Source organism: Sus scrofa, chromosome 1, assembly GCF_054392235.1.
Source record: "Sus scrofa isolate SSC_HxYL_T2T_F1_AM1 chromosome 1, Sscrofa_HxYL_maternal_Yorkshire_Landrace_v2.0, whole genome shotgun sequence".
In the NCBI taxonomy this organism is placed as follows: domain Eukaryota; kingdom Metazoa; phylum Chordata; class Mammalia; order Artiodactyla; family Suidae; genus Sus; species Sus scrofa.
Window position 1 is genome coordinate 130,741,986 of NC_139383.1, and position 24,761 is coordinate 130,766,746.

The window sequence follows — 24,761 nt, forward strand, 5'->3', positions numbered from 1 at the left end:
GGCAACACTGGATCCTTAACCCACTCAGCAAGGGCAAGGTTCGAACCCGCAATCTCATGGTTCCCAGTCAGATTCGTTAACCACTGTGCCACGACAGGAACTCCAGATTGGGCACTTCCATAAAATATATATGAATACATATACAACAGTACAAGGCCCCAATATTTATTAGAACCAAAGACATAAAATTAGTGTAACTAATTGTTACAAAGTTTCTAAATTCTTACTCTCATTTCTGTAAATGCCTTGTCTTGGACCAGTAACAGTGTTTTCAGACTGGCAGTGGCCTCTGGCCCATACTTTTAGTGGCATTGCTCTAGAGCACTGACAAAAATCAGACTTCTGAATCTGAAGGGCTGAGGTCAGGGCCTGGAACTTGGGGAGTCAACTGAGGGGTTGCTCTTGATCCCAAGTCATTAGTTGGCCACCTAGTGACAACTTAGTGTCACTTTCTAAATTAAAAACCACCCAATGGTCTTGTCTCTAGAGTAAGATCCCAATTCTTTAATATGGCATCAAAGACTGGTCCCACAACTTTTTGGTCTTATTTTCCACCATTCTTTAATCCAGCAGACTTGCACTGTTCCGCATAGCAATAACTAGCCACAAGTGGCAACTGAGCATGTGAAATGCAGCTAATTTAGGAACTGAAATTTTACTATGAACTTTAAAAAAAAATCTTGGGAGTTCCTGATGTGGTGCAGTGGGTTAAGCATCCAGCATTGCCACAGCTGTAGCTTTGATTCAGATCCCTAGCCTGAGAACTTCCATTCGCCTGGGGATGTGACCCAGAACAAACAAACAGACACATAATTCAATTACTGCAAAACTTAAAATATATTTGGAATGACCTGGGATTATAACCAATTTTTTCAATTGTAAATTTTATAAATTTTGAATGATTGAGATACACTATAAATGTAAAAGACACACCAAATTTTGAACACTTACTTAGTAATGAGAAAAGAATACAAAACATTTAAAAATATTTAATACTTTTAATATCAATCACATATAAAATACTACTTTGGACATATTGGGTTAAATAAAAAAATTACTTTTCCTCTCTCTTTCCTTTTCTTCTTGGCTGCGCTTGCTGTATGCAGAAATTTCCAGGTCAGGAATCAAACCCATGCCACGGCAGTGACAACTTCAGATCCTTAACTCACTGAGCCACCAGGAAACTTTAAAAAATTATTTTTAATTTATTTTTGGTTCTTTTAGTTTTTAAATGTGGCTACTATAAAATTACATATTTGGTTTGCATTTTATTTATATATTTAGATTGGCCTAGACAATCATGACCCAAGTCTAGGAATCACTCTTGATTCTCCCGTTTCTGTTTGATTCATCAACAATATAGCTCAGTTCTAATCACAAAATGTATCTTCAATCCATCCACTCTATTTCCACTCCAAACTCAATGGCATTCTCTTTGCTCTCAAAAGCTAATTTCTGCATGTGGCACTGAAAGCCTTTATGATTAGACCCCTTCAGACATCTCTCTGGACACTTCTGAAAGAGCATCCTCTTCACTCAACAATCTCTTCAGAGTTTACCTCCTAACCTTTGTATTTATTGCTCCCTCTGGAAGGTCCTTCCCCAAATCCCTTACTAAAGCTAATTGCTTCTCCAGTCCCATTCCATGCCTCCCTCACAGATAAGGGATTCCCCCTGTATGAAATTTCACAGCATTCAGCATTTACCCTCATTATATTACAGATGATGCCTATTTACTTGTCCTCATTCTGCAGCATAAGATCAATGAGGGCAAGGATTCTGTAACTATTAGCTGAATGTTTACTCAGTGTTTAAAGCACATAAGTATCCAAAAAAAGCAATGAAAAAAAGAGTAAGAGTTCCTATGTCATTCACTTTACTTCTATTTTAGGCACAACGCTTCATTAAGTTAACAAAGACTTTACAAATATTTACATCAATATCACAAAAAGGGTAAAGGGAGAAAGAACGTTTTTCTGAGGCCACCCAAAATCAGTGAGCATGTATTTTGTTTGTAAACTCTTCTAGATTAAAACCTTGGGGCTGTCTCACATATTCCCCATTCCTGGAGATACAATGCCAAAAACTGTAAGGTTACAAGGTTGGAAATAGTCATTTTCAGCCTCTTCTCATAAAAAACGTATCAGTATGGTGGGTTTTTTAGCCAATCATCAAAGTAAATTAAACTCATAAGACTTTCTTAAAAAATAAAAAAAAAAACCTCTTTCTTTGCAAATCATTATCCCCAAATAAAACTTTTGCTACTTAATACAAGAGAACAAAAATCTTCACATTCCAGCCATTGAAAAACAAGATTTCTACCTCTGAGGTGAAAGGTAGTCCAAGGGAATTCGGCAAGCAGCTATTGGTTTCTACAAAGTATAAGGCACCATCAGAATGCTTAAAAAAAAAAAAAAAAAAAGAAAAAGAAAGTGTGGGAGAGGCCTGCAGGAATATGTACGTTTTCGTCAAGAACTTGACTGTTCAGTTCATGTGAAGTGGAAAAAGAACATCTGTAGTTCCTCCCCTTGTACCTTAAGAGCGACTTCTGTTCCAGTCAGCCTAGTTGAATCTAGGGCCACTTCAAGTTAAATCCTAGGCTCCTGGCTGCCCTTCCGTCTCCCAGGACTCTGCTAGATGGCTCAACTTAATCTCAAAAGAGTCAGGATTCCCCGTCTCTCTGTGTTCAAGTCGGAGAGATAAGGTAAGCGCAGGGACTTCACTCGCCCACACCTAGTCCCCGCAGAAACAGGCGGGAAGGCTAAGCTGCCGGCCCTACAGCTCCGCCGCGCACATGGCGGTCCGCAGCGCCCACCCCCGTGCCGCGCAGGCGCCGGGCGAGCCGGGACTTGCGGTCGCTGACAGCGGATCATTCCGCCGCTTTCTTTGTGTGTCCGAACCTCCAGAAATGGCATTTTCCCTTCCCCTTTGTTAAAAAAAAAATCAGACTCTTTCGTCCTCTTCCTCCCGCTAGAATGGGATCGGGGAGTGGGTGGGAAAGGGATCTGCTGACGAGGGTAGGGCGGAAAGGCTCAGGCGAGGGATTGACGAGGGCCGGGTTCGGGAGGGATGCTGGGAGCTTTGACTCACTCGCACACCATGTGTCCCTCCGCGCGCAGCACGGGGGACTTTTCGGTGGGGATTTTGGGCGCCGACCAGACGCGGCATTTTCGGAAAATAGCGCCCTGTGCAGCTGAAGCGCTTTGTGTGTAGCGGGGCCGCGTCAGCCCGGCCGGGTACGAGGCGCCTCAGGTCCCCTAACCACCTCCTGCTGCTCCCCCGTCGCCGCTCCCGAAGCTTTTCCAGGTCAGTGCGGGTCTGTGTAGGGCCCTGTTACCACCGGATGTGGAAGTTGATCTCTTCGCTGGTAAAAAATAATTCCACTTCCCCCGGAACCCAGATCATCCCCGCGATTTCCTGTTTATTGCATTAAGGCGCCGGGTTTCCGGGGCTCCTGGCCCCGCTTATTCCGCGGGGGTCGGCGGGGTCGGCCTGGGCCCCCGCTCCGCCCGCGCCTCCGCGGTGCTTTGTCCGCTGGCACCCCGTTTCTGGGAGGGGCGGGCAGACATGGTGGCGGCCGCCGCCCCCTCCTCGGCCCGGCGCACCGCGGCCTCCTCTCGACTTCCCGCCGGGCGAGTCCTGAGCTGCGGCCCCGGGGCAGGATGGGGTCTAGCCGGGGCTGTGGGGGCTGTGCGGGCGCCGGGAGGCGGGCAAGGGAGGGAGGCTGGCGCGGCCTTGGGGCCCGCCGCCCTGGAAGCTGCCGCCGTCTTTGTCTGGGCGGCCTGACCGCACTGCCCGGCTCGCTGGAGCGGGGAAGGGGCTGCGGGGGCAGCCGGCTTCGGGCGCGCAGTGCTGCGGGGCCCGCGGGGCCGGGAGGCGCTCGGGTCGCGGCCCGGACAGAGTTAACGGGAGCGCCCGGCGCGTCCCGCGCGGGGCCGCCGCAGCGACTCGGCCTCGGGGACCGCGAATCCCTGAGGGGACGACACCAGCTGCTCTGGATGATGGGGACTTCGGCTATTGGGACTTGGCCGCCGAGATCTGCGGGTGCACGGCCTCGGGGACGAAGTTGAGAATTTTGCCAGGTCATTTCTGCCTGGGCACAGTTAATCTGTGTTTAGTGTGTTTCGTTGAAGCTCTCCTACCGTGTTGAACCAGCATGCCTAGCCTCAAGGGTGCAGCGTGAAAACAAAGCAAAGGAATGATGTAGGCCTGCTTTGTGTGTTTTCCCATTTGAAGCCTGTTTTCAGTACACATACTGTTGCTTTAAACCTGATTGGACTGTGGCGAGCAGACATCTGTTCAGAGGAGGGGCAGAGACCACAGTACTTCTGAAGGGGGCTTGGTAATGTGGAAATATTTTAAGTGCTCTCTCTGGACAATGATTTGCTGTCTCGATTGAGGCAAGTTACTTTCTGAAGTACAATTTTTATCTGGAAAGTGGTTTGATGTAAGTGATCTTTGCAGTAATTTGCCATCCCAGAATTAAAGGAGCACCATACGTTATTATGCAGAACTTAGTGGTCAGAAGTGCTTTTTGCAGTTCGTTTATCTCACACACAGACGCACCCAGCGTAGTTTAAATTTCTCACTGACATGTAGTCATCGACTTCCACTTTCAGGCTTAGACTTTGAATTTAGGGAAACTAAAAACAGCTTTATTTTTTTGATTAAATTTTCTCTTTTGAAATGTTTATTTTTCCCAAAATAACATCAACAAAAAAATCCATTGCATGTTAACGTCAGTGACATATTAGGTGAGAGTGATAACTGTTTTGCATTTCTTCAAGTCTTTTTACTGTCTGGTTTAACAGAACATAGTAGATTCTTAAATATACCTTTGCATTCATTGTGTTATCTCAGCATGTAACGACTGTAAGACTCAACTATATACTCCTGCTTTTTTTAAAAAACTTAAAAATGTGCCATTTCTATCCTGCGCTCACCATACAAGTCAAATCAGGGTATTAAAGGTGCATTTGAAAAATACGGATAAAACAGTTGACTGCTAATACTTTTTTCTTGAACTCTTTTTTTTCAGCTTACGATTTAGATCCATAAACGATATCATTAATAAAGATTGCATAATCTGCATATAATCCGAGAGAGTCAGGAACGTTTGAAAAAATTTTTAAATGATTAAACTGAAGGTTTAATTCCACAATTTATTTTTATGATGTTCACAAGTAAAACATAAGTTCTGCAATAGATATGCTTGTGTACATGTAATTTTTAAAGATAGGACACTTTCAGACACTGTAGGAGTGCCAGATTTAAAAGGAATCCTGCAATGAAAGCTTTAGTGAAACAATTTATTGTACTGTAATGTGTATTGTATTTTTTGTATTTTAATGAGTATAGTTTCAGAATTAACGCTTAAGTTAAAGTGTGACTTCTCTGTCTCTTTGAATTAATCTGAGGTTTCTACCTTGGGGTACAATTATGCTGAAAAGTGAAAGTTTAAGGTCATACATACTTTGGTTTAATGCTTTTGAAATGAAGCTAAACTCATTTCTAGTTGTTTCTGTGAACTTTACTCTGATTCTGTTCAGTCTGTAGTTCTCTCCTGTTCCATCAACAGGAAGCATCTGGTCATTCTTGATGTAACTGTTAGAAAATGCCAGGTATATTTTTGATGTTTGCTATTCAAATGAAAATAAATACCAGATTGAATCTTGATTTGTCTTCCTCATCCTCAACTCTAAGATACATTTATAATGGGCTTTCTGGGCCATATAGTGGACCTATTTTGTTTGTTTGTTTTTCATCCTTGAGTCCCTCAAGTTAGAAATAGTAACAGGTAAAGCAAATAAGTTGTGAGAAATTCAGCATCCATTACAAGAAATTTTGAATCCTGGATTCATTTTGAGGTTGCATTTTTGAGGGTGCAGTGCACCTTTGCAAATAGCTTGAGTGTGGATGTGCTCCATCTCTTCTCTGCAAACCCTAAAAAAACAAACCCAAACAAAACATTAGAGTTCTAGGCCTCTTAGCCCAGAGCTTTCCAACTAGTAATCATATAGCATTAATATGTCTACCTTGGGGCAACTATAATTAGTATTATACCTAACTTTTCTGAAGGTGTTTGCTCCATCATGCTGTCTGTAAGGTCAGTGTATATTAGTATTAGGGCCTGTGTGTTACCTCACAGTGTTGGCACAGAGAAGATGCTTTGCTGTAGGTCAGCTGTCAGTTCAGTTGTTGGTGGGCTGGTGCACCATTTTGGGGGGGGCGGGGCGCAAATATGTCCATGCTATGAGTGTAGAGGTTTAAAAATGAAGTGATTTCACCACTGAAGATAAATCCATATGCAAGGCCATTGATCCATTTAGAAATGGAAATCTAAAACTCTTAGCTCTAGTTCTCTGTCCCAGAAATGATTATAAAGGTTGGCAGTTAGGGCACAAGATGCTAATGCATAAATAGAGAATGTGAAAAGACTCGATCATTTTTTTTTTTCTTCTTTTTTCCTTTTCTATGGCTGCTCCCTCTGCATATGGAGGTTCACAGGCTAGGGGTCTAATCGGAGCTGTAACCACCAGCTTACACCAGAGCCACAGCAAGGCGGGATCCAAGCCTAGTCTGCAACCTACACCACAGCTCATGGCAACGCCGGATTCTTAACCCACTGAGCAAGGCCAGGGATCGAACCCGCAACCTCATGGTTCCTAGTCAGATTTGTTAACCACTGCGCCACAACGGGAAGTCTGACTCTAGCATTTTGACTTGTACTTTTAATATGAATCAACACTAATGATTTTTAAAAAAGTAAATATCATTTTGAAATTGGTAGAATAGCATGAGGAAAGAGCACTTTACTTTGTACTGGTTGTGTTGTACCTGGGCAGTTATGTCAGCTTTTCAGGTAGCATACTATCATTCTAAGTGGGACCTTGGATCACTTCTCAAACTTTATATCAGAATCACGTGGAGAGTTAATTTAAAACACCATGGGGGTGCAAGCTTATGGAGCTTAGGAACTGGGCTACTCTGTTTTTCTCACATTCCTTAGGTGATAGACAATCAAATTTAAAAACCAGTGAACTATAGAGCATATCCAGAGAACCTTGATCTTGGGGAAATGGAAGGAGGAAAGGTTGAAAAAACATGATATTTGGCTCCAAAAAGAGAAGCTCATCTGAGAAATGATGGCAGTCTTTATTTTTTTAATTTTTGTTTTTTTGTCTTTTGTCTTTTTTAGGGGGCATATGGGGCATATGGAGGTTCCCAGGCTAGGGGTCTAATTGGAGCTGAAAAAGTTCTCTTTCTCAGAAAAGAAAACTGAGGCATAGAGAAATTAGGTAGCTTGCCCAAGGTAGTGGAGTTGGAGCCAGGACTTGGATCCAAGATTCGTGATAATTATGCTGTAAAATTGTAAACAACCTAAATGTCTTACAGTGATTATTAAGTTGAAAAAGTAAATATAAAAACATGATTTTGGAGTTCCTGTTGTGGCTCAGCAGTTAACGAACCTGACTAGCATCCATGAGGACACAGGTTCGATCTCTGGCCTCGCTCAGTGCGTTAAGAATCCGGTGTTGCCATGAGCTGTGGTATAGGTCACAGATGCGGCTGGGATCCTGTGTTGCTGTGGCTCTGGCGTAGGCCAGCCACTATAGCTTGGATTAGACCCTTAGCCTGGGAACCTCCATATGCCGTGGGTATGGCCCTAAAAAGACCAAAAAACCCAAACAAACCATGATTTCATTTTTGGTTAAAAAAACATACTGCTATCTGGAAGGAGATGTGCCACATTGTTAAGTGGTTGTCTCTGTGTAATATTTGTGAATATTTTCATACAAATAATTTTCCAACTTCTACAGTAAATGAAATATGTATTATTGTGTATTACTTATAATTAAAAAGATATATTAAAGTTATGTTTCAATAAAAACTAAAGATATTAGCATAAGCTGAGGAATTTTTTTTATATTGTGCAGTTTATGCAAGTTGATTTGTGCACATAAATGAGAATTTGTAAGTGAATGAAATGTTCCATAGTTCAGTTTGATTCTTTATCATTCTAAATTATCTAAATATCATTCTCATTAATTGAATAGAGAAAAATATCACTGACTCCTACTACCCCACTATAATTAGCTCTATATTTGGTTAGTTTTCTTCACCTTATGTGTAATATTTTAAATGTATTCATTCCAGGTTAGTCATCCTCTAGCTATGTGACTTTAGGCAACTTGCTTAATCTCTCTGTGCCTCACCTCCTTTCTAAAATAAGAATAATTATTTTATTTATTTTTTTGCTTTTGGGGGCTGCATCTGTGGCATATGAAAGTTCTCAGGGTAGGGGTAGAATTGGAGCTGTAGCTGCTGGCCTATGCCACAGCAGTGCTGGATCTGAGCTGCGCCTGTGACCTACACCACAGCTTACAGCAATGCCAGATCCTTAACCCACTGAGCTGGCCAGGGATTGAACCACATCCTCATGGATTCTGGTTGGGTTCTTAACCCGCTGAGCCACAACGGGAACTCCAAATAAGAATAATTATAATACCTGCCTTATGGTGGTTGGGAGGAATAAATGAGTTACTGCATGTAAAATGATTAGAACAGTGTCTGTGATCAGTGAATATTATTATAGGATCATAGCCTACTGAAACCCTTGGGGTCTAATAGGTTTGGAAATAAGAATATTTTGAATGTAGGAATTCCTGTCATGGCTCAGCAGAAACAAATCTGAGTAGTATCCATGAGGACATAGGTTTGATCCCTGGCCTTGCTCAGTGGGTTAAGGATCCATAGTTTCTGTGAGCTGTGGTATAGGTCGCAGATGCAGCTCTGATCTGGTGTTGCTGTGGCTGTGGTGTAGGCCCGCAGCTACAGCTCAAATTTGACCCCTAGCCTGGGAACCTCCCTATGCTGTGGGTGTGGCCCTTAAAAAGAAAAAAAAGAAGTTTTTGAATATAGCTAAGGTAGTGTCATGTAACCTTTCAACAGTCCAGTGCAGTAGCCCTCTTCAATTAAGTTACTATTTCTGCAGCAAAACGTATGAATGTTTTTGCTAAATGGAGTAAATAAAACTATAAATAGCTTTGAGTCAGTTCAAGTAAGGTTTTACTGCCAAATGAGTTATTTTGGGTTTCAGAGCTTTTTTGCGTTTTAGAATTGCAGTTAAGGAACCGTAGAATATTTACTCAATTTCAAATATTTTATTAAATATTAAAACATAACACCCTTTCATGTTGTTATATAGCTTTATAATCCATAGTAGTTTAAAAACTTTAACAAGATATTCACTTCTATTCCTTTTGTTTAAAAAAAGCTGTTGAGGAGTTCCCGTCGTGGCTCAGTGGTAGTTAACGAATCCGACTAGGAACCATAAGGTTGTGGGTTCGATCCTTGGCCTCCCTCAGTGGATTGAGGATCTGGCCTTGCTGTGAGCTGTGGTGTAGGTTGCAGACATGGCTTGGATCCCGCGTTGCCTGGCTCTGGTGTAGGCTGGCGGCTACAGCTCGGATTAGACCCCTAGCCTGGGAACCTGCATATGCTGTGGATGCCTCCCTAGAAAAGACCAAAAAAAAAAAAGAAAAAGGGTGTTGAATTCACTGATACTCTGATTCTATTATATAGTAGGGAACCTTTCTGTAAGAGGCCCAAGAGTTCTTCTAACTCAGCTTTTTTGTGTCATTACTTGAGGAATAAGACACTAAACTATGGCAGTTTTCTATAGCAGTGACTCTTTAAAGGAGGTAAGTGGAAGCCACCATAGTATCTCTTTTTAACAGGCTTCCATTGTCTCCACGTGGAAGCTGAGGTAGATATTTACCGTATGTAATAATATTATGGAACTGGACATTGGAATTATGTCACTTCCTCTCATGATAAAGTTATTGAATGTTCAGCACCTCTGATTCTCCTACACCTTTTCTTTTCTTTCTTTTTTTATGTCTTTTCTAGGGCGGCACCTGTGGCACGTGGTGGTTCTCAGACTAGGGGTCGAATGGGAGCTGTAGCTGCCGGCTTACGCCAGAGCCACAGCAACGGAGGGATCCGAGCCACGTCTGCAACCTACACCACAGCTCACAGCAACGCCAGATCCTTAACTCACTGAGCAAGGCCAGGGATCAAACCCGCAACCTCAGGGTTCCTAGTCTGGTTCCTTAACCACTGAGCCACGACGGGAACTCCCTTCCTATACCTTTGCGTCTACAGCCTTATGTATCCAAATGCAGAAAAAAGTTTTAAACAATGTCTTCGTCTGTTCAAGCTGTTATAACAAAATATCAGAGACTGGGTAGCCAATAAACAAACAGAAATTTATTTCTCACAATTCTAGAATCAAGGAGGTCCAAGATCAAGGTGCCAGGATCATTGGGCTCTAGTGAAGATCCTCTTTCAGGTTGCACACTTCTCTGTTGTATCCTTACATGGTGGAAGAAGCAGAGGGAGCTCTCTAAGATCTTTTTTTATGAAGATGTCAATCTCATTCGTGATCTGCCCTCAACACTTAATGACATTCCAAAGACCCCACTTCCTAATACCATCACTTTGGGTATTAGGAGGTAAACATACAAATTGAGGGGTGAGAGAGATACAAACATTCAGACCATAACAAACAATATGGTATACAAGTGAATGATCTAAAAATTTTGTCTTCTGTCCTAATAGCTTGTGGGAACTATTTGATCTTTGCCTGTGTCATTGCCTTACCTATGTTCCTTTAGCTATTCTGTTCATTAGGAACCCTCAATTTTTCTCCCTTAGGTTATTCCCGTAGGCAGTACATATTGTCTGAGCTTGACATCAGTCACTTCTTTCATATTTTACTGGGCTCCTGTTATCAGATATTCCTACTCATCTATATCCTCTGTTTTTCCTCATAAGTTGCCCATGTGTTTGTGGAGGAAGGTGGGTAATTATGAAGATTTCTTGGCAACTCTGAATTTATGTTGAACAATTCCAGTGGGTCCTTGCTATTTCGCAGTCGTTTTATTAATCTCATATTTTGCTGTTGTCTTATGAGACAACATTTATATTCTTCCCGTCTTTAAAAAGGTGCCATTGACTAATACTTAACCGAAAAATAAAATAGAGTATAAGCTTGCACTTTTTTTTCATTGTCACCATGACAAAACTCAGTTCTTTGACCTTATTTTATAAACTGAATGGAAGAGGAATCTTGCTTTTCTAGGACTCTTAATGCCATACTTAACCTTTCCTCTTAACTGCTGCTACAGTTCTTTCTAGCTTTCTCCCTCATTTCTTTATTTCAAAAAATTTAAGACCTTAGTTGAAGGATCCAGCATTGTCACTGATATAGCTCAGGTCACTGCTATGGCATAGATTTGATCCCTGGCCTGGAAAGTTCCACATGCTGTGGGTGCGGCCAACAGCAACAAAATTGCTGCCCTCAGCTCTTTTACTACTTCTTCCCTAACTTACTGCAATTTTGTAATGACATAACATGTAACATATTCAGACTTGCTTCAAGGGATAGCTTTCTTTCCAGTGGTATTGACTTCATCCTGATTTTATTTCATCAGTGTATAAGTTAGTGTTGACTTCCACCTAGGCTTCTTAACATTCTTTCCTTGCCCTTCATATTAGTGTGCCTTCCTGGTTTTCCCTTTCTGGCTACTACTTTTTTGGGATTTTTTTGTTGTTGTTTCATAATCCTCTTACCACTGTCATTATTCCTCTCAGTTCTTGACCCTCTGCTCACTTCTCTTTGTCTTTTCTTAACGTGCATGTTTTATATTTCGATGACTCCTAAATGTGCGCTGTCCAGGTTTTTATCTTCATTGGTTTACTGAATATTTCCACTGAGAGGTTTAAGGAATTTCCATTGCTTTTCAATTATTATTATACAATTTCCAACATACTCTGTTTTTCTTTTTCTTATCATGCTTAAATCTTAAGTTGTCTGTGATACATATTGCTCCTTAATTTCTCTCTCTCTTTTTTTGTGTTCCCAGGCCAGGGACTGAACCTGTGCCACAGCAGTGATCCAAACAGCTGCAGTGATAACACTGGATCCTTAACCCATTGGGCCACAGGAGAACACCTCTCCTTTATTTCTTTTTTGAAAAAATCCTTTTATTTTTTATTTTTATTTTCTTGTCTTTTAGGGCCACACATGAGGCATGTGGAGGTTCCCAGATTAGGGGTCAAATCAGAGCTCCCCTGGCCTACACCACAGCCACAGCAAGGCCAGATCTGAGCTATGCCTGCGACCTTCATCACAGCTCATGGCAATACCAGATCCTTAATCCACAGAACAAGGCCAGGGGTCGAACCTGCGTCCTTATGGTTACTAGTCAGATTCATTTCCACTAAGCCACAATGGGAACTCCTTCTTTATTTCTTACATTCATCAGTCAGCATAGTTCTTTAGATTACTCTTTACTGGATCTCAGGTTTTCTTAGGATTCTGTATTGCCTATTATTTGCCATTTCTAACTTTAGAGTCTCCTTCAATCCACCTTTTGTATGGCTGCTGAATAATTTTCCATTTTGAACCCATTGCTGCTTAACCTTAGCGACTTGAGGGAAAGAACACATACTCTTGACCTTTGCACTTTTCATTGTGCCAAGCAAAGTGAATCGAACTTGTGCTGAATAAATGTTTGAATGGGTTACCATTTGCTCAAAACATAGAATGACTTCCACTTGTCTGCAGGATAAAGTCCAAACTACTCTCTGGCTTTCAAAACTTTTTGTATTACATTCTGCTTCTTCAACCTAATTCTTTTTTTTTTTTTTTTTTTTTTTTGGTCTTATTTTTTTGCCTTTTCTAGGGCCGCATTTGCGGCATATGGAGGTTCCCAGGCTAGGGGTCGAATTGGAGCTGTAACTGCCTCCTACACCACAGCCACAGCAACTCAGGATCCAAGCCGTGTCTGTGACCTACACCACAGCTTACGGCAATGCCGGATCCTTAACCCGTTGAGTGAGGCCGGGGATGGAACCTGCAACCTCCTGGTTCCTAGTCGGATTCGATAACCACTATGCCACTGCGGGAGCTCCTCTTCAATCTTATTCTTGACTCCATAACATTACCAAGCTGGTGTTCCCTTTTTAATTACCATGCTTAGGCATAACTCCATGTGTTCTTTCCTTTCCTTGCCTGTCAAAGCCTATTCAGAAATGCTTTCTGTATGCCAGGCCCGGTTCTAATCTCTGGTGTTATAGTAATGAACAGAAGACAAAGTCTCTGTTTTCTTGGAGCTGATGTTGAGGGTCGGGGGGAGAGGGCACAGCAAAAATGTCAGGTAGTAATGAGTGCAATGAAAAAGAGTAAAACTGTACAAGGGGATAGAATGGTAGGAAATGGTTCATACTATAGGTGACCTAGCAACTTGAAAGCTTCTCTCTTTGGGTGTCCTGAGATGAGGGAGTAAACTATGCAGTTAGCCAAGTAAAGAGCTTTCTAAACAGAGGAAACAACATCTTTAAGACCCTAAGGTGGGAACATGTTTGGTTTGTTTGGATTCTTATTAAGATCTTTGTGGCTAGCACAGAGTGAATACGGAGGAGAGATAGAGATAGATGGATTAGAGAGGTAGTGGGGAGTCAGGTTATATTTCTTTTTTTTTTTTTTTTTTTTTTTTTTTTTTTTTTTTTTTTTTTATAGCTGGCATTTTATTTTATTTATTTATTTATTTTTGTCTTTTGTCTTTTTTTTGTTGTTGTTGTCGTTGCTATTTCTTGGGCCGCTCCTGCGGCATATGGAGGTTCCCAGGCTAGGGGTCCAATCGGAGCTGTAGCCACCGGCCTACGCCAGAGCCACAGCAACGCGGGATCCGAGCCGCGTCTGCAACCTACACCACAGCTCACGGCAACGCCGGATCGTTAACCCACTGAGCAAGGGCAGGGACCGAACCCGCAACCTCATGGTTCCTAGTTGGATTCGTTAACCACTGCGCCACGACGGGAACTCCATATTTCAAATGATTCAATTTCTCATTGAAGAAACCTTTGACTACATAATTTTGTTAGTTTAAAGCTTCTCTAAACCAATATAGCAACTATGGACATAGCTTTCAAATTATTTATTGTTACGGTAAGAAATGTATTTTATATCATTAACGTATATACACATAGTTGTATGTGTGTTATGTGCTGTATACATGTCTACATGCGCATGTGTGTAACAAAGAAATTCATGAAACATGGCTTATCATTTTTTTGTCTTTTTAGGGCTGCACCCGCAGCACGTGGATGTTCCCAGGTTAGGGGCTGAATTGGAGCTGTAGCCGCCGGCCTATGCCAGAGGCACAGCAATGTGGGATCTGAGCCACATCTGCGACCTATACCACAGCTCACGGCAATGCCGGATCCTTAACTTGCTGAGCGAGGCCAGGGATTGAACTGGCGTCCTCCTGGATGCCAGTCAGGTTCATTAACCTCTGAGCCATTACAGGAACTTCAAATATGGCTTATCTTTACTACACTTGATATGTGCTGATTGCTTTAAAGTGTTGGCTTTAACTCATTAAAATTATTTCATAGTCTGCTAATGGGTCATGACCCACAGTTTGAAAAACACTATGGTACACACCTATTTAAAAACAACAGCAACAACAATAAACTCCCAAAATTAAACTTCAAACTGATTTTTAATTTTTTTTGTTTTTTTTGTTTTTTTTTTTTTTACTCTTTAGGGCCATATTTGAGGTTTATGGAGGTTCCCAGGCTAGGGTTCCAGTCAGAGCTACAGCTGCCAGCCTACACCACAGCCACAGCAATGCAGGATCTGGGCTGTGTCTGTGACCTATACCACAGCACATAGCGAGGCCAGGGATGGAACCCACAACCTCCTGGTTCCTAGTTAGATTCATTTCTGCTGCTCCACAATGGGAACTCCCTGATTTTTAATTTTTATTTACTTCTATTTTTTTCTTTTTATGTCATACCCGTGGCATGTGGAAATTCTGGGCCAGGGTTGAATTGGAGCTGCAGCTAGGGCCTGCACCACAGCTTGCAGCAACACTGGATCTGAGCCATATCTGTGACCTAAGCCTCAGCCTGCAGCAACATCAGATCCTTAAACCACTAAGCAAGGCCAGGGATTGAACCCACATCCTCACAGAGACAATGTCGTGTCCCTAACTGGCTGAGCTACAATGGGAACTTTCAGACTACTTTTTTATTAATCCACATGTTCTTTCAGGTTGTAAAGTATTTTTGGTTAAAGATCATGCTTTCTATTTTGTATGTGTAGGTTTTTAGTGTTTATTATTGCCCCAAATGTAAAAGACTTGTTTGATTTAGGAAATAACTGTTGAGTGGGATGCTAGAAAGTGCCGGATACTAAAATACATATAAAAATAAGGTAAGACCTGCCTGATTACCTGAGGCTTATGGGAGAAGAGAGCTTGTAAACAATTGTTCCTAATATGATAGAATCCATATATTAATGGAAGTAGGTTCAGGGCATAATGAGAGAATAAAGAAATGGGTAATTCCTTTTTTTAAGAAGGTCAAAGGGAGCTTGTTGAAGGAGGTAATGTCTGACCTGGGTTTTGGAGGAAGAATATGAATACTTGGTCAGGTAACCTGTGGTAAGAAGAATACTTCTCAGACAGAATAATGAATAAAAGAATGGTACGATGAAACAGAATGGTATGCCAGGGAAATTATAGATAACTCTTTATTGTCAAAGTATAAATCCAAGGGGGAAATGGTGAGTTAGTTCAAGATGCTGCAGTGAAGCCTGGTCTGAAGTGCATCGGAGTCATCACTTATTCAATGATTATGCCATTAGGTGAAAATTATGTATAGTCAAAATTACTTGTAGGAATTTGCCACATGGCAAGTAGAGATAGCATCTCTCAAAAAGTCCAGTAGAGCCATTTTTTTCCTTTGGTGAGAACACATATTGCTGTTTCTTCAGCTGTGTGCTGGAGGAAGTTGGCCTACGTTTATGGGTGATGTTGTACCAAAAAGAAAATATTTTTAAACATTAAACTTTTTACCCATTGCAATGTACAGTTCACTTTATAAGACGCATTTGAGGGCTAAGAACTACTGAGGAAATGGGGCAGATTCATGATTCAGGCTAGTTCTGGGACTTATGTTTAGAAAGTAGACTGGCAGGTGGCCAACTATTTAAAGTATTCTTCATTTCAAGTTAAATATTCATATGGCTAAATTCTGTTGTGTTCTATCAGTGATTGAATACATGATTATATCTATATTTTAGATAGATATTTTGATAATTTTGGCCAAACCACAGTTTAAGACAGTAGCAGTATTAAAAATGTAGAAATTTAAAACGGACTGGGAGGAATATTTGTAACATATATAATAAGCCGGAAATGTACATAATACTCTCCTACAAAGAAACAGTGACATAGGACAGTAAATAATATGAATAGGCAGTTTCAAAAGAGGAAAGATAAGTGATTGACAAACATTTGATAAGATACACAATATCATAATTTGAGAAATACATGTAGAACAGAAAGCTAATTTTTTTATCCATCATACAAGCAAAAATTAGAAAGCTTGATAATATTAAAATTGGCTGTGGTGAAGAAATAATAAATATTATAAACTATTTTTGGGAGCGTGAGTTGTTATAGCCACTTTGGAGATGTAAATTGATATGGGTGGTTTGGTAAGTACCTACTAATTTTTTTTTTTGTCTTTTTGCCATTTCTTGGGCCTCTCCTGGGGCATGTGGAGGTTCCCAGGCTAGGGGTCTAATCGGAGCTGTAGCCGCCAGCCTATGCCACAGCCACAGCAACACCGGATCCAAGCCACTTCTGCAACCTACACCACAGCTCACGGCAACGCCAGATCCTTAACCCACTGAGCAAGGCCAGGGATCAAACCCACAACCTCATGGTTCCTAGTCATATTTGTTAACCACTGTGCCACGACGGGAACTCCAGTACCTACTAATTTAAAATGCTATTCTCAACAAATCTGTCCATTTTCTACACTAGAGGAACACTTTATATATGTACATAAGGGGGTGTGTACAAGTATGTTCATTACATCATTGTTTATAATAATAAAAAACTGGAAAAATAAAAAACTGGTCATAATTAGGAAAATGACAAAGTAAATTGGTGTATTCATACTATGGAATAACATGTAACAATTTAAAACATGAATAAATTACATATGCTATTGAGTGATAAGTTGTAGAGCAGTTCAAACAGTATGATTTATATAAATAAGGAAAAAAATCCAGAACAATGCTATATTTTGGAGAAGGGCATACACACATACATATACGTGCAAATACAAATAATATGGTCAGGTAAGATAAATACTAAACTGGTAATAGCACTTAACTCGGGTGGTGGAGAAAAGATTGGGTTTGGCAATAAAGATGGGGGGGATGATCAGGGAACTTTAGCCTTTACAGTAATCTTTAAAGTTTAAAATTTATAATTATTAGAGTGTATACTTAAAATTTATTAAAAATAATCAGTTTGACAGGATGGAGAATGCTTGGAAAAGGAAAGAAAAAAGAAAGAAAAGGGTTCTTCATTAATATAGGCACGAGAATGCAGTGTCAAAGAGAAGGGTGAGTAGAGGATTAATTAAAGAAAACGTGAGGACAATTTGATATCTATCAGATTTACAGTTGTATTTACCTTTGTCCCAGCAATCCTACTTTAGGGAATTTATCCTGCAGTTATATGAAATGAAATGATACATATACAAAGTTATTAATTGCAGTGTTGTTTATAGCAACAATAACATCCACATGTAACAAAATGAGGCATATCCGTACAATTGCATACTAAGCAGCTATACAGAAAATGAGGAACTCTATGAACTAATAGGAAAAGATTCAAGATATGTTAAGTAAGAAAAGTAAGTATAGAGTAGTGTGGGCAGTAATGCTATACTTTGATAACTTTAAATTACTGGAAGGATATCTATGAAACTAGTAAAGGTGAATACTTGTGGCTGAGAGGAAGGGGGGATTAGCATAAATGCTTCCATTGAGACTTTTCAATATATACATTTCTGTGTTTTGGGTTTTTGAGCTATTGAAAAAAAGATAGGGAGAGCTAAAGTAGACTGTTGGACTTGATGGTCAACTGTATGTAGAGACATAAAGGGAGAGGAAAGTGTTTAAGTTAGCTCCCAGATTTCCAGTTTGGGAGGTAAAGAAGGTAGTAGTGTCATCAGGGGTGCAGGAAGAAGACTAGATTTTGGCATGTGCATGGGAAGTCCTGGTCATGCCATTTGTTGAACACTTCCTCCTTTTTAGTTTTGTTTTTGTGTGTGGGTGTGTGTATGTGTGTAGGATTTGTGTGCTATAGATATGGAACTCAAGCCTATCTTAAACACAAATAGTAAATAGTCATTCTGCTTTTTATCCTTAGATAGACATTTATATTCAGGGTCTTTTTTTTTTTTTTCGAGAGCAGCTTTATGATGTCATAATTTTATAGTCAAATAGGGACATTGATATACAAATATAGAATGGAGATAGAGAAATAGAGCATGTATATCTTATAAATACATTGCTTATGTGGGAAGTAGGAACTCAATTTATTAGCATGTGTCCAATATGATTACATCTTTCGGTGCCTGAAGTAAAAATGGCTTTTGAATAAGAAAGTGATCTGTAGGGTAGTTGAGATTACATTGTAATATTTAAAACAGTGTTAAAACTGGGTTAGGGAAGTTTATAGTAGAACATAAAAGTATTTTTTTATATCATACATTTGATAGTAACTATAAGACAAAGGTTTTATTATTCTATTTTTATTTATTTATTTATTTATTTATGTCTTTTTTTTATGGCTGCACTCACAGCATGTGGAGGTTCTAGGGGTTGAATTGGAGCTGCAGCTCCCGGCCTACACCACAGCAATGCAGGGTCCAAGTGTATCTGCAACCTATACCACAGCTCATGGCAAGGCCAGATCATTAACCCACTGAGTGAGACCAGGGATTGAACCTGTATCCTCATGAATACTAGTCAGGTTTGTTACCACTGAGCCACAATGGGAACTCTAACAAAGAGGTTGTAACCTAATGTAGGGAAAGAATCATGAAATGCTGAATGCTGCCTAAAACAAGCTCTTGCTATTTAATTTTGGTTTTAAACTTCATTTGAATGAGTTATAGTTCAGAATCTGATTTTAGAGGTCCTAATTTATCCATATGACTTTTACTTGATTTTTGTTTTGCTGGAGTCGAAAAAATAGAAGGGGAGCACAGATAAAGCACGTACATGTCATGACTTGCAAATGATTTAGTGGTTCTTTTCTGAGTTTATGTTAATAAGGATTTGGATATGGAGTAGCAATAAAAAATCTGTTAAGTAATTCTTGGTTGAGGTTTAAAATTTTAACTATTTTATATCTGATGAGAAGATGTTTTACGGGCAATAGTTTTTAAAAATGCTTACAGAATTACAAATAATGTTATGTATAGAATCCTGTAACAACTAGAGAGGGTATGGTTTGAGTGAGTGTGAATCTGTTTTGTAACCTATAACCTATACTTCCCCCTTCACCCCATTTTTGTCAGTACTGCAGTCCTCTTGAGATTTGGGAAACAATTTGGGGAATGCTGAATTGGGCTTGGCCACAGTTTGGGTTTGGATTTGGATGGACTCTTACCTCTTACGTATCTTTGATGTGTCCAGTTCAATGAAAAGATGGTGAGCACAGTGTATAGAAATTAACTTCAACTCAAGAAGCGTTTAATTAGTGATTCTTAGAGTGAGTTTGTAATATCTAGAGACATTTATTGATGTCATAAAATGGGGAGAGGGGCTGCTGGCATCTAAGGGTGGAGACTAGGAATGCTGCTAAATACTGAGGAACTCTTGCTTGGTTGAATACCCACTATGTATGTAGCACTGTTCTAAAGTACTTATGGGTGCAAAAGACACTAAAAGTCTTGTCTCTACCCACAAGAAATTTAAAATCTAGGTAAAGCATCTCAGGTTTAAGTCTCTGGGCAAACTCTTAACACCTGACCTACCCACTCCCACTTTGCCATCTTTATTTCAGTAAATAATCCCACTTTTCACGAAGTGGTTCAGCCCAAAAACTTAGATGTCGTCTTTGACTCCTCTTTTTCTTGCACATTGACATCTGATACATCAGGAAGACCTCTTAACTCTACTTTGAGATATATCTTGTATTTGGATAATGATGGGATTGATTATTTAAACCAGTCCTCTTTTTGAAAACAGCTGAAAATGCTGGATAAGATATGTAAAACACTACCTTAAGAGCTTTGAAGAACTGGGGAGATAATGGAAAAAAAATTTTTTATTACTCAGTGAATTTTATTACATTTATCGTTGTACAGTGATCATCACGACCTGAATTTATAGCATTTCCTTCCCAAACCCCCAGCCCATTACCCACCCCGCAACCTGTCTCCTTTGGAAACCATAAGTTTTTCAAAGTCTGTGAGTCAGTATCTGCTCTACAAAGAAGTTCATTGTGTCCTTTTTTTTTTAGATTCCACATGTAAATGATAGCATATGGTGTTGGTGTCTCACTGTCTTACTGACTTCACTTAGCATGATAATTTCTAGGTCCATCCATGTTGCTGCAAATGGCATTATTTCTTTCTTTTTAATGGCTGAGTAATATTCCATTGTGTATCTGTACCACCTCTTCTCTATGCAGTCCTCTGTCAATGGATATTTAGGTTGTTTCCATGTCTTGGCTATTGCAAATAGTGCTGCAATGAACATTGGAGTCCATGTATCTTTTCAAGTCATGGGTTTCTCTGGATAGATGCCCAGAAGTGGGATTGTTGGATCAAATGGTAATTCTGTTTTTAGAGGAATCTCCATACTTCTTTCCACAGTGGTTACACCAATTTATTTTCACAGCAACAATGTAATAGGGTTCCCTTTTCTCCACATCCTCTCCAGCATTTATTGTTTGTAGACTTTTTGATGATGGCCATTCTGGCTGGTGTAATGTGGTCCCTCAGAGTGGTTTTGATTTGCATTTCTCTAATAATGAGTGATGTTGAACATCTTTTCATGTGTTTTTTGGCCATCTGTGTGTCTTCTTTGGAGAATTGTCTGTTTAGATCTTCTGCCCATTTTTTGATGGGGTTGTTTGTCTTTTTGGTATTGAGCTGCAGAAGGTGTTTATAAATTTTGGAGATGAATCCCTTGTCAGTTGATTCATTTGCAAAGATTTTCTCCCATTCTGTGGGTTGTCTTATTGTTTTGTTTAGGGTTTCCTTTGCTGTGGAGAAACTTTTAAGTTTAATTAAGTCCATTTGTTTATTTTTGCTTTTATTGTCATTACTCTAGGAGGTGGATCTGAGAAGATGTTGCTGTGGTTTATGTTAGAGTGTTTGGCATATGTTTTCCTCTAAGAGTTTTACAGTATCTGGTCTTATGTGTAGATCTTTAATCCATTTTGAGTTTATTTTTGTGTATGGGTTAGAGAGTGTTCTAATTTCATTATTTTCCATGTGGCTGTCCAGTTTTCCCAGCACCACTTATTGAACAGGCTGTCTTTTCTCCATTGTATCTTCTTGCCTCCTTTGTCATAGATAGGTTGACTGTAGGTACGTGGGTTTAATTCTGGGCTTTCCTATCCCGTTCCACTGATCTACATTTCTGTTCTTCTCTCCCTGGTTGCTTTAGATGTAAAGCTAGGTTGTTGAGCTTTTTCTTGTTTCCTGAAGTGGGCTTGTATTGCTATAGTCTTCCCTCTTAGAATGGCTTTTGCTGCATCCCATAGGTTTTGGAGTGTTGTACCTTTGTTGTTGTTTGCTTCTAGGTATTTTTAAATTTCTTCTGATTTCTTCAGTGATCTGTTGGTGGTTTAGTAGCATGTTGTTTAGTCTCCACATGCTTGTGTTTTTTGCAGTTTTTTTCTTATTGTTGATTTCCAGTTATGTAGCGTTGTGGTTGGAAAAGATGCTTGATATGGTTTTAATTTTCTTAAAGTTACCGAGGCTTGATTTGTAGTCAAGGATGTGATCAATCCTGGAGAATGTTCCGTGTGCATTTGAGAAGAATGTGTATTCTCCTGCTTTTGGATGAAATGTCCTGTAAATATCTGTCAAGTCCATCTGGTCTAATGCTTCATTTAGGGCCTGTATTTCCTTGTTAATTTTCTGTCTGGATGATCTGTTCATTGCTGTAAGTGAGGTGGATGTTAAAACCCCACACTATAATTGTATTATTGTCAATTTCTCCTTTAAGGTTGTTAGCAGTTGCCTTATATGTTGAGGTGATCCTATGTTGAGTGCATATATGTTTACATTTTTTTGTTGTTGCTTTTGTCTTTTCAGGCATGTGGAGGCATATGGAGCTTCCCAGGCTAGGGGTCAAATTGGAACTACAGTTGCTGGCCTATGCCACGGCCACAGCAACCGCAGACCTGAGTCGTGTCTGGACCTACACCACAGCTCACAGCAATGCCGGATCCTCAAACCACTGAGTTAGGCCAGGGATCGAACCTGCAACCCTGTGGTTCCTAGTTGGATTTGTTTCCACTATGCCACGACGGGAACTCCTATATATTTACAATTTTTGTATCTTCTTGTATTGATCCTTTGATCATTACGTAATGTTCTTCTTTGTCTCTTATAATATTTTTATTTTAAGGTCTATTTGTCTGATAAGAGTATTGGTACTCCTGCTTTATTTTGATTCATGTTTGCTTGGGATATTTTCTTCCATTCTCTCATTTTCAATTTGTATGTGTCCCTAGAAGTGAAGTAGATCTCTTGAAGACAGCATATGTATAGGTCTTATTTTTGTATCCATTCAGCCAGTCCATGTCTTTTGGTTAGGGCATTTAGTCCATTTACATTTAAAGTAATTATTGATATGTATGTTCTTATTGCCATTTTCTTAACTGTTTTGGATTTGTTTTTGTTGTTCTTTTTTTCTTCCCTTCTTCTCTTGTTCTCTCCTCTTATGGTTTGCTGACTATCTTTAGTGTTGTACTTGAGTTGATTTTTCTTATTTGTGTGTATATGTATTGTAGATTTTTGGCTTGCAGTTACCCTGAAGTTTTGGCACAAAAGATTATTTTACGTCGTTGGTCTCTTAATTGCAAGTGCATCTCCAGTGTCCTGCGTTTGTACCCTCCTCTTCTCACGATTTCTGATTTTGGTAGCATATTTATGCGTGTATGATTTCCTACATTTACTGTGTACATGACTTTACTGGTGATCCTTGTCATTTGTGGTATTTTTGTTTTCTGTTGTGGCCTTTTCTTTTGTGCCTAGAGAAGTTCCTTTAGTATTTGTTGTAAAGCTGGTTTAGTGGTGCTGAATTATGTTAGCTTTTGCTTGTCTGTAAATCTTTTGACTTCTCCTTCAAATCTGAATAAAAGCCTTGCTGGATAAAGTAATCTTGGTTGGAGTTTTTTTCCTTTCATCCTTTCATCACTCTAAGTATATTGTGCCATTCCCTTCTGGCCTACAGAGTTTCTGCTGAAAAATCTGCTGATAACCTTATTGGGGGTTCCCTTGTATGTTATTTGTTTCTTTTCCCTAGCTGCTTTCAATATTTTCTCTTTGTCTTTAATTTTGATCAGTTTGATTAATATGTGTCTCAGCATGTTCCTCCTTGAGTTCATTTTATATGGTACTCATTGTGCTTCTTGGATTTGAGTGAGTGGTTTCTTTCTCATGTTAGGGAAGTTTTCAGCTATTATATCTTTGAATATTTTTTCTCTCCCTTTCTCTCTCTCTCCTCCCTATAATATGGATGTTGGTATGTTTAACATTGTCCCAGAGTTCTCTGAGACTGTCTTCATTTCTTTTCAATCTTTTTCTCTTCTGTTTTGCATCAGTGGCTTCCTCCAGGCTGTCCTCTACATCACTTGTTTGTTCTCCTGCCTCCTGTATTTTGCCGTTGGTTGCTTCTACGAATTTTTTATTTCTGTTATTGTATTTCGCATCTCTGCTTGCTTAAGTTTTAAGTCCTGTATTTCCTTGCTCAGTGTTTGCTTTAAATTATCAGTCTTTGCCTCCAGTCTATTTCCAGTGTCCTGGAACATCTTCACTGTCATTGGTCTAAAGTCTTTTTCATGGAGGCTGATAATCTCCCAATCACTTAGTCGTTTTTCTGGGGTGTTTTCTTTCTCCGTTATCTGAGTTATAGTGCTTTGCCTTTTCATTTTTATAGGTTTTTGGTGTTGTGTCCTTTTTGCAGACAGTAGAGTTGTAGACTCTCTTACTTCTGGTGTCTGCCCTCCTTGTGGCTGCAGTTGTTATGGGGGCTTCGTATAGGCTTCCTGATGGGAGGGACTGGTGCCTACCCACTGGTCAGTGGAGCTGATTCTTCTCTCTCTGGTGGGTGGGGCTTTGTCTCTGGGTGAGATTAGAGGCGGCTCTTTGCCTGGAGGATCTTTAGGCAGCCTGTTACTGGTTGGGCTGTGATCTCACCAGGATTATTGTTTGGCCTGGGGCTTCTCAGCGCTGATGGGAGGGGCCAGATTTTCCCAAAATGGCTACCTCTAGAGGAACACATGCAAAAGAACACTCCTGAGAGCTTTGCCTGCAATGTCCTTCTTCCACAACAAGCCACAGTCACCTCCTGTTTTCCCAGGAGATCCTCCAAGAAATGCAGTCAGGTCCAATGCAGATTCCTATGGAGTCTCTGCTTTGCCCTGGGGCCCAGTGCACATGAACGCCTGTGTGTACCTTTCAAGAATGGGGTCTCTGTCTCCTTCAGTCCCATGGAGATTCTATGCACAAGCCCCACTGGCCCTTAAGGCCAGATGCTCTGGCTGCTCTTTCTCCCAATGCCAGATCCCCAAGCATGGGGACCTGGTCTGGGGCTCAGAACTGTCACTTAAGTAGGTGAGTCTCTGTGATAT

General features: G+C 40.2%; 1 protein-coding gene and 1 long non-coding RNA gene across 24 annotated transcripts in view; both read left to right on the forward strand.

Moving 5' to 3' along the window:
- The first annotated feature begins 2,526 nt into the window (after positions 1–2,526).
- The window catches only part of GABPB1 (GA binding protein transcription factor subunit beta 1), a 75,571-nt gene continuing 53,336 nt past the window's right edge, over positions 2,527–24,761 (forward strand). For 15 of the 22 annotated variants that reach the window (XM_084970614.1, XM_021095701.2, XM_084970616.1 and 12 more), the window contains exon 1: positions 3,127–3,306. Coding sequence is in view for 5 of the 22 variants with exons in the window: in XM_084970612.1 (XP_084826738.1) it covers positions 3,344–3,367 (24 nt within the window). In the remaining 17 variants the exon portion in view is untranslated. Of the gene's footprint in view, positions 2,705–3,126; positions 3,368–24,761 lie in introns of those variants that run through there. The other 7 variants (XM_084970612.1, XM_005659620.4, XM_084970607.1 and 4 more) reach the window with 4 other exon arrangements.
- LOC146406368 (uncharacterized) lies at positions 10,211–16,999 on the forward strand. Of its 2 annotated transcripts, none has more exons than XR_014811841.1 (2): positions 10,211–12,106; positions 13,689–16,999. It is a non-coding gene; the product is annotated as an uncharacterized LOC146406368 (long non-coding RNA). The 2 variants fall into 2 exon arrangements; XR_014811843.1 differs by lacking the exon at positions 10,211–12,106 and adding an exon at positions 12,919–12,936.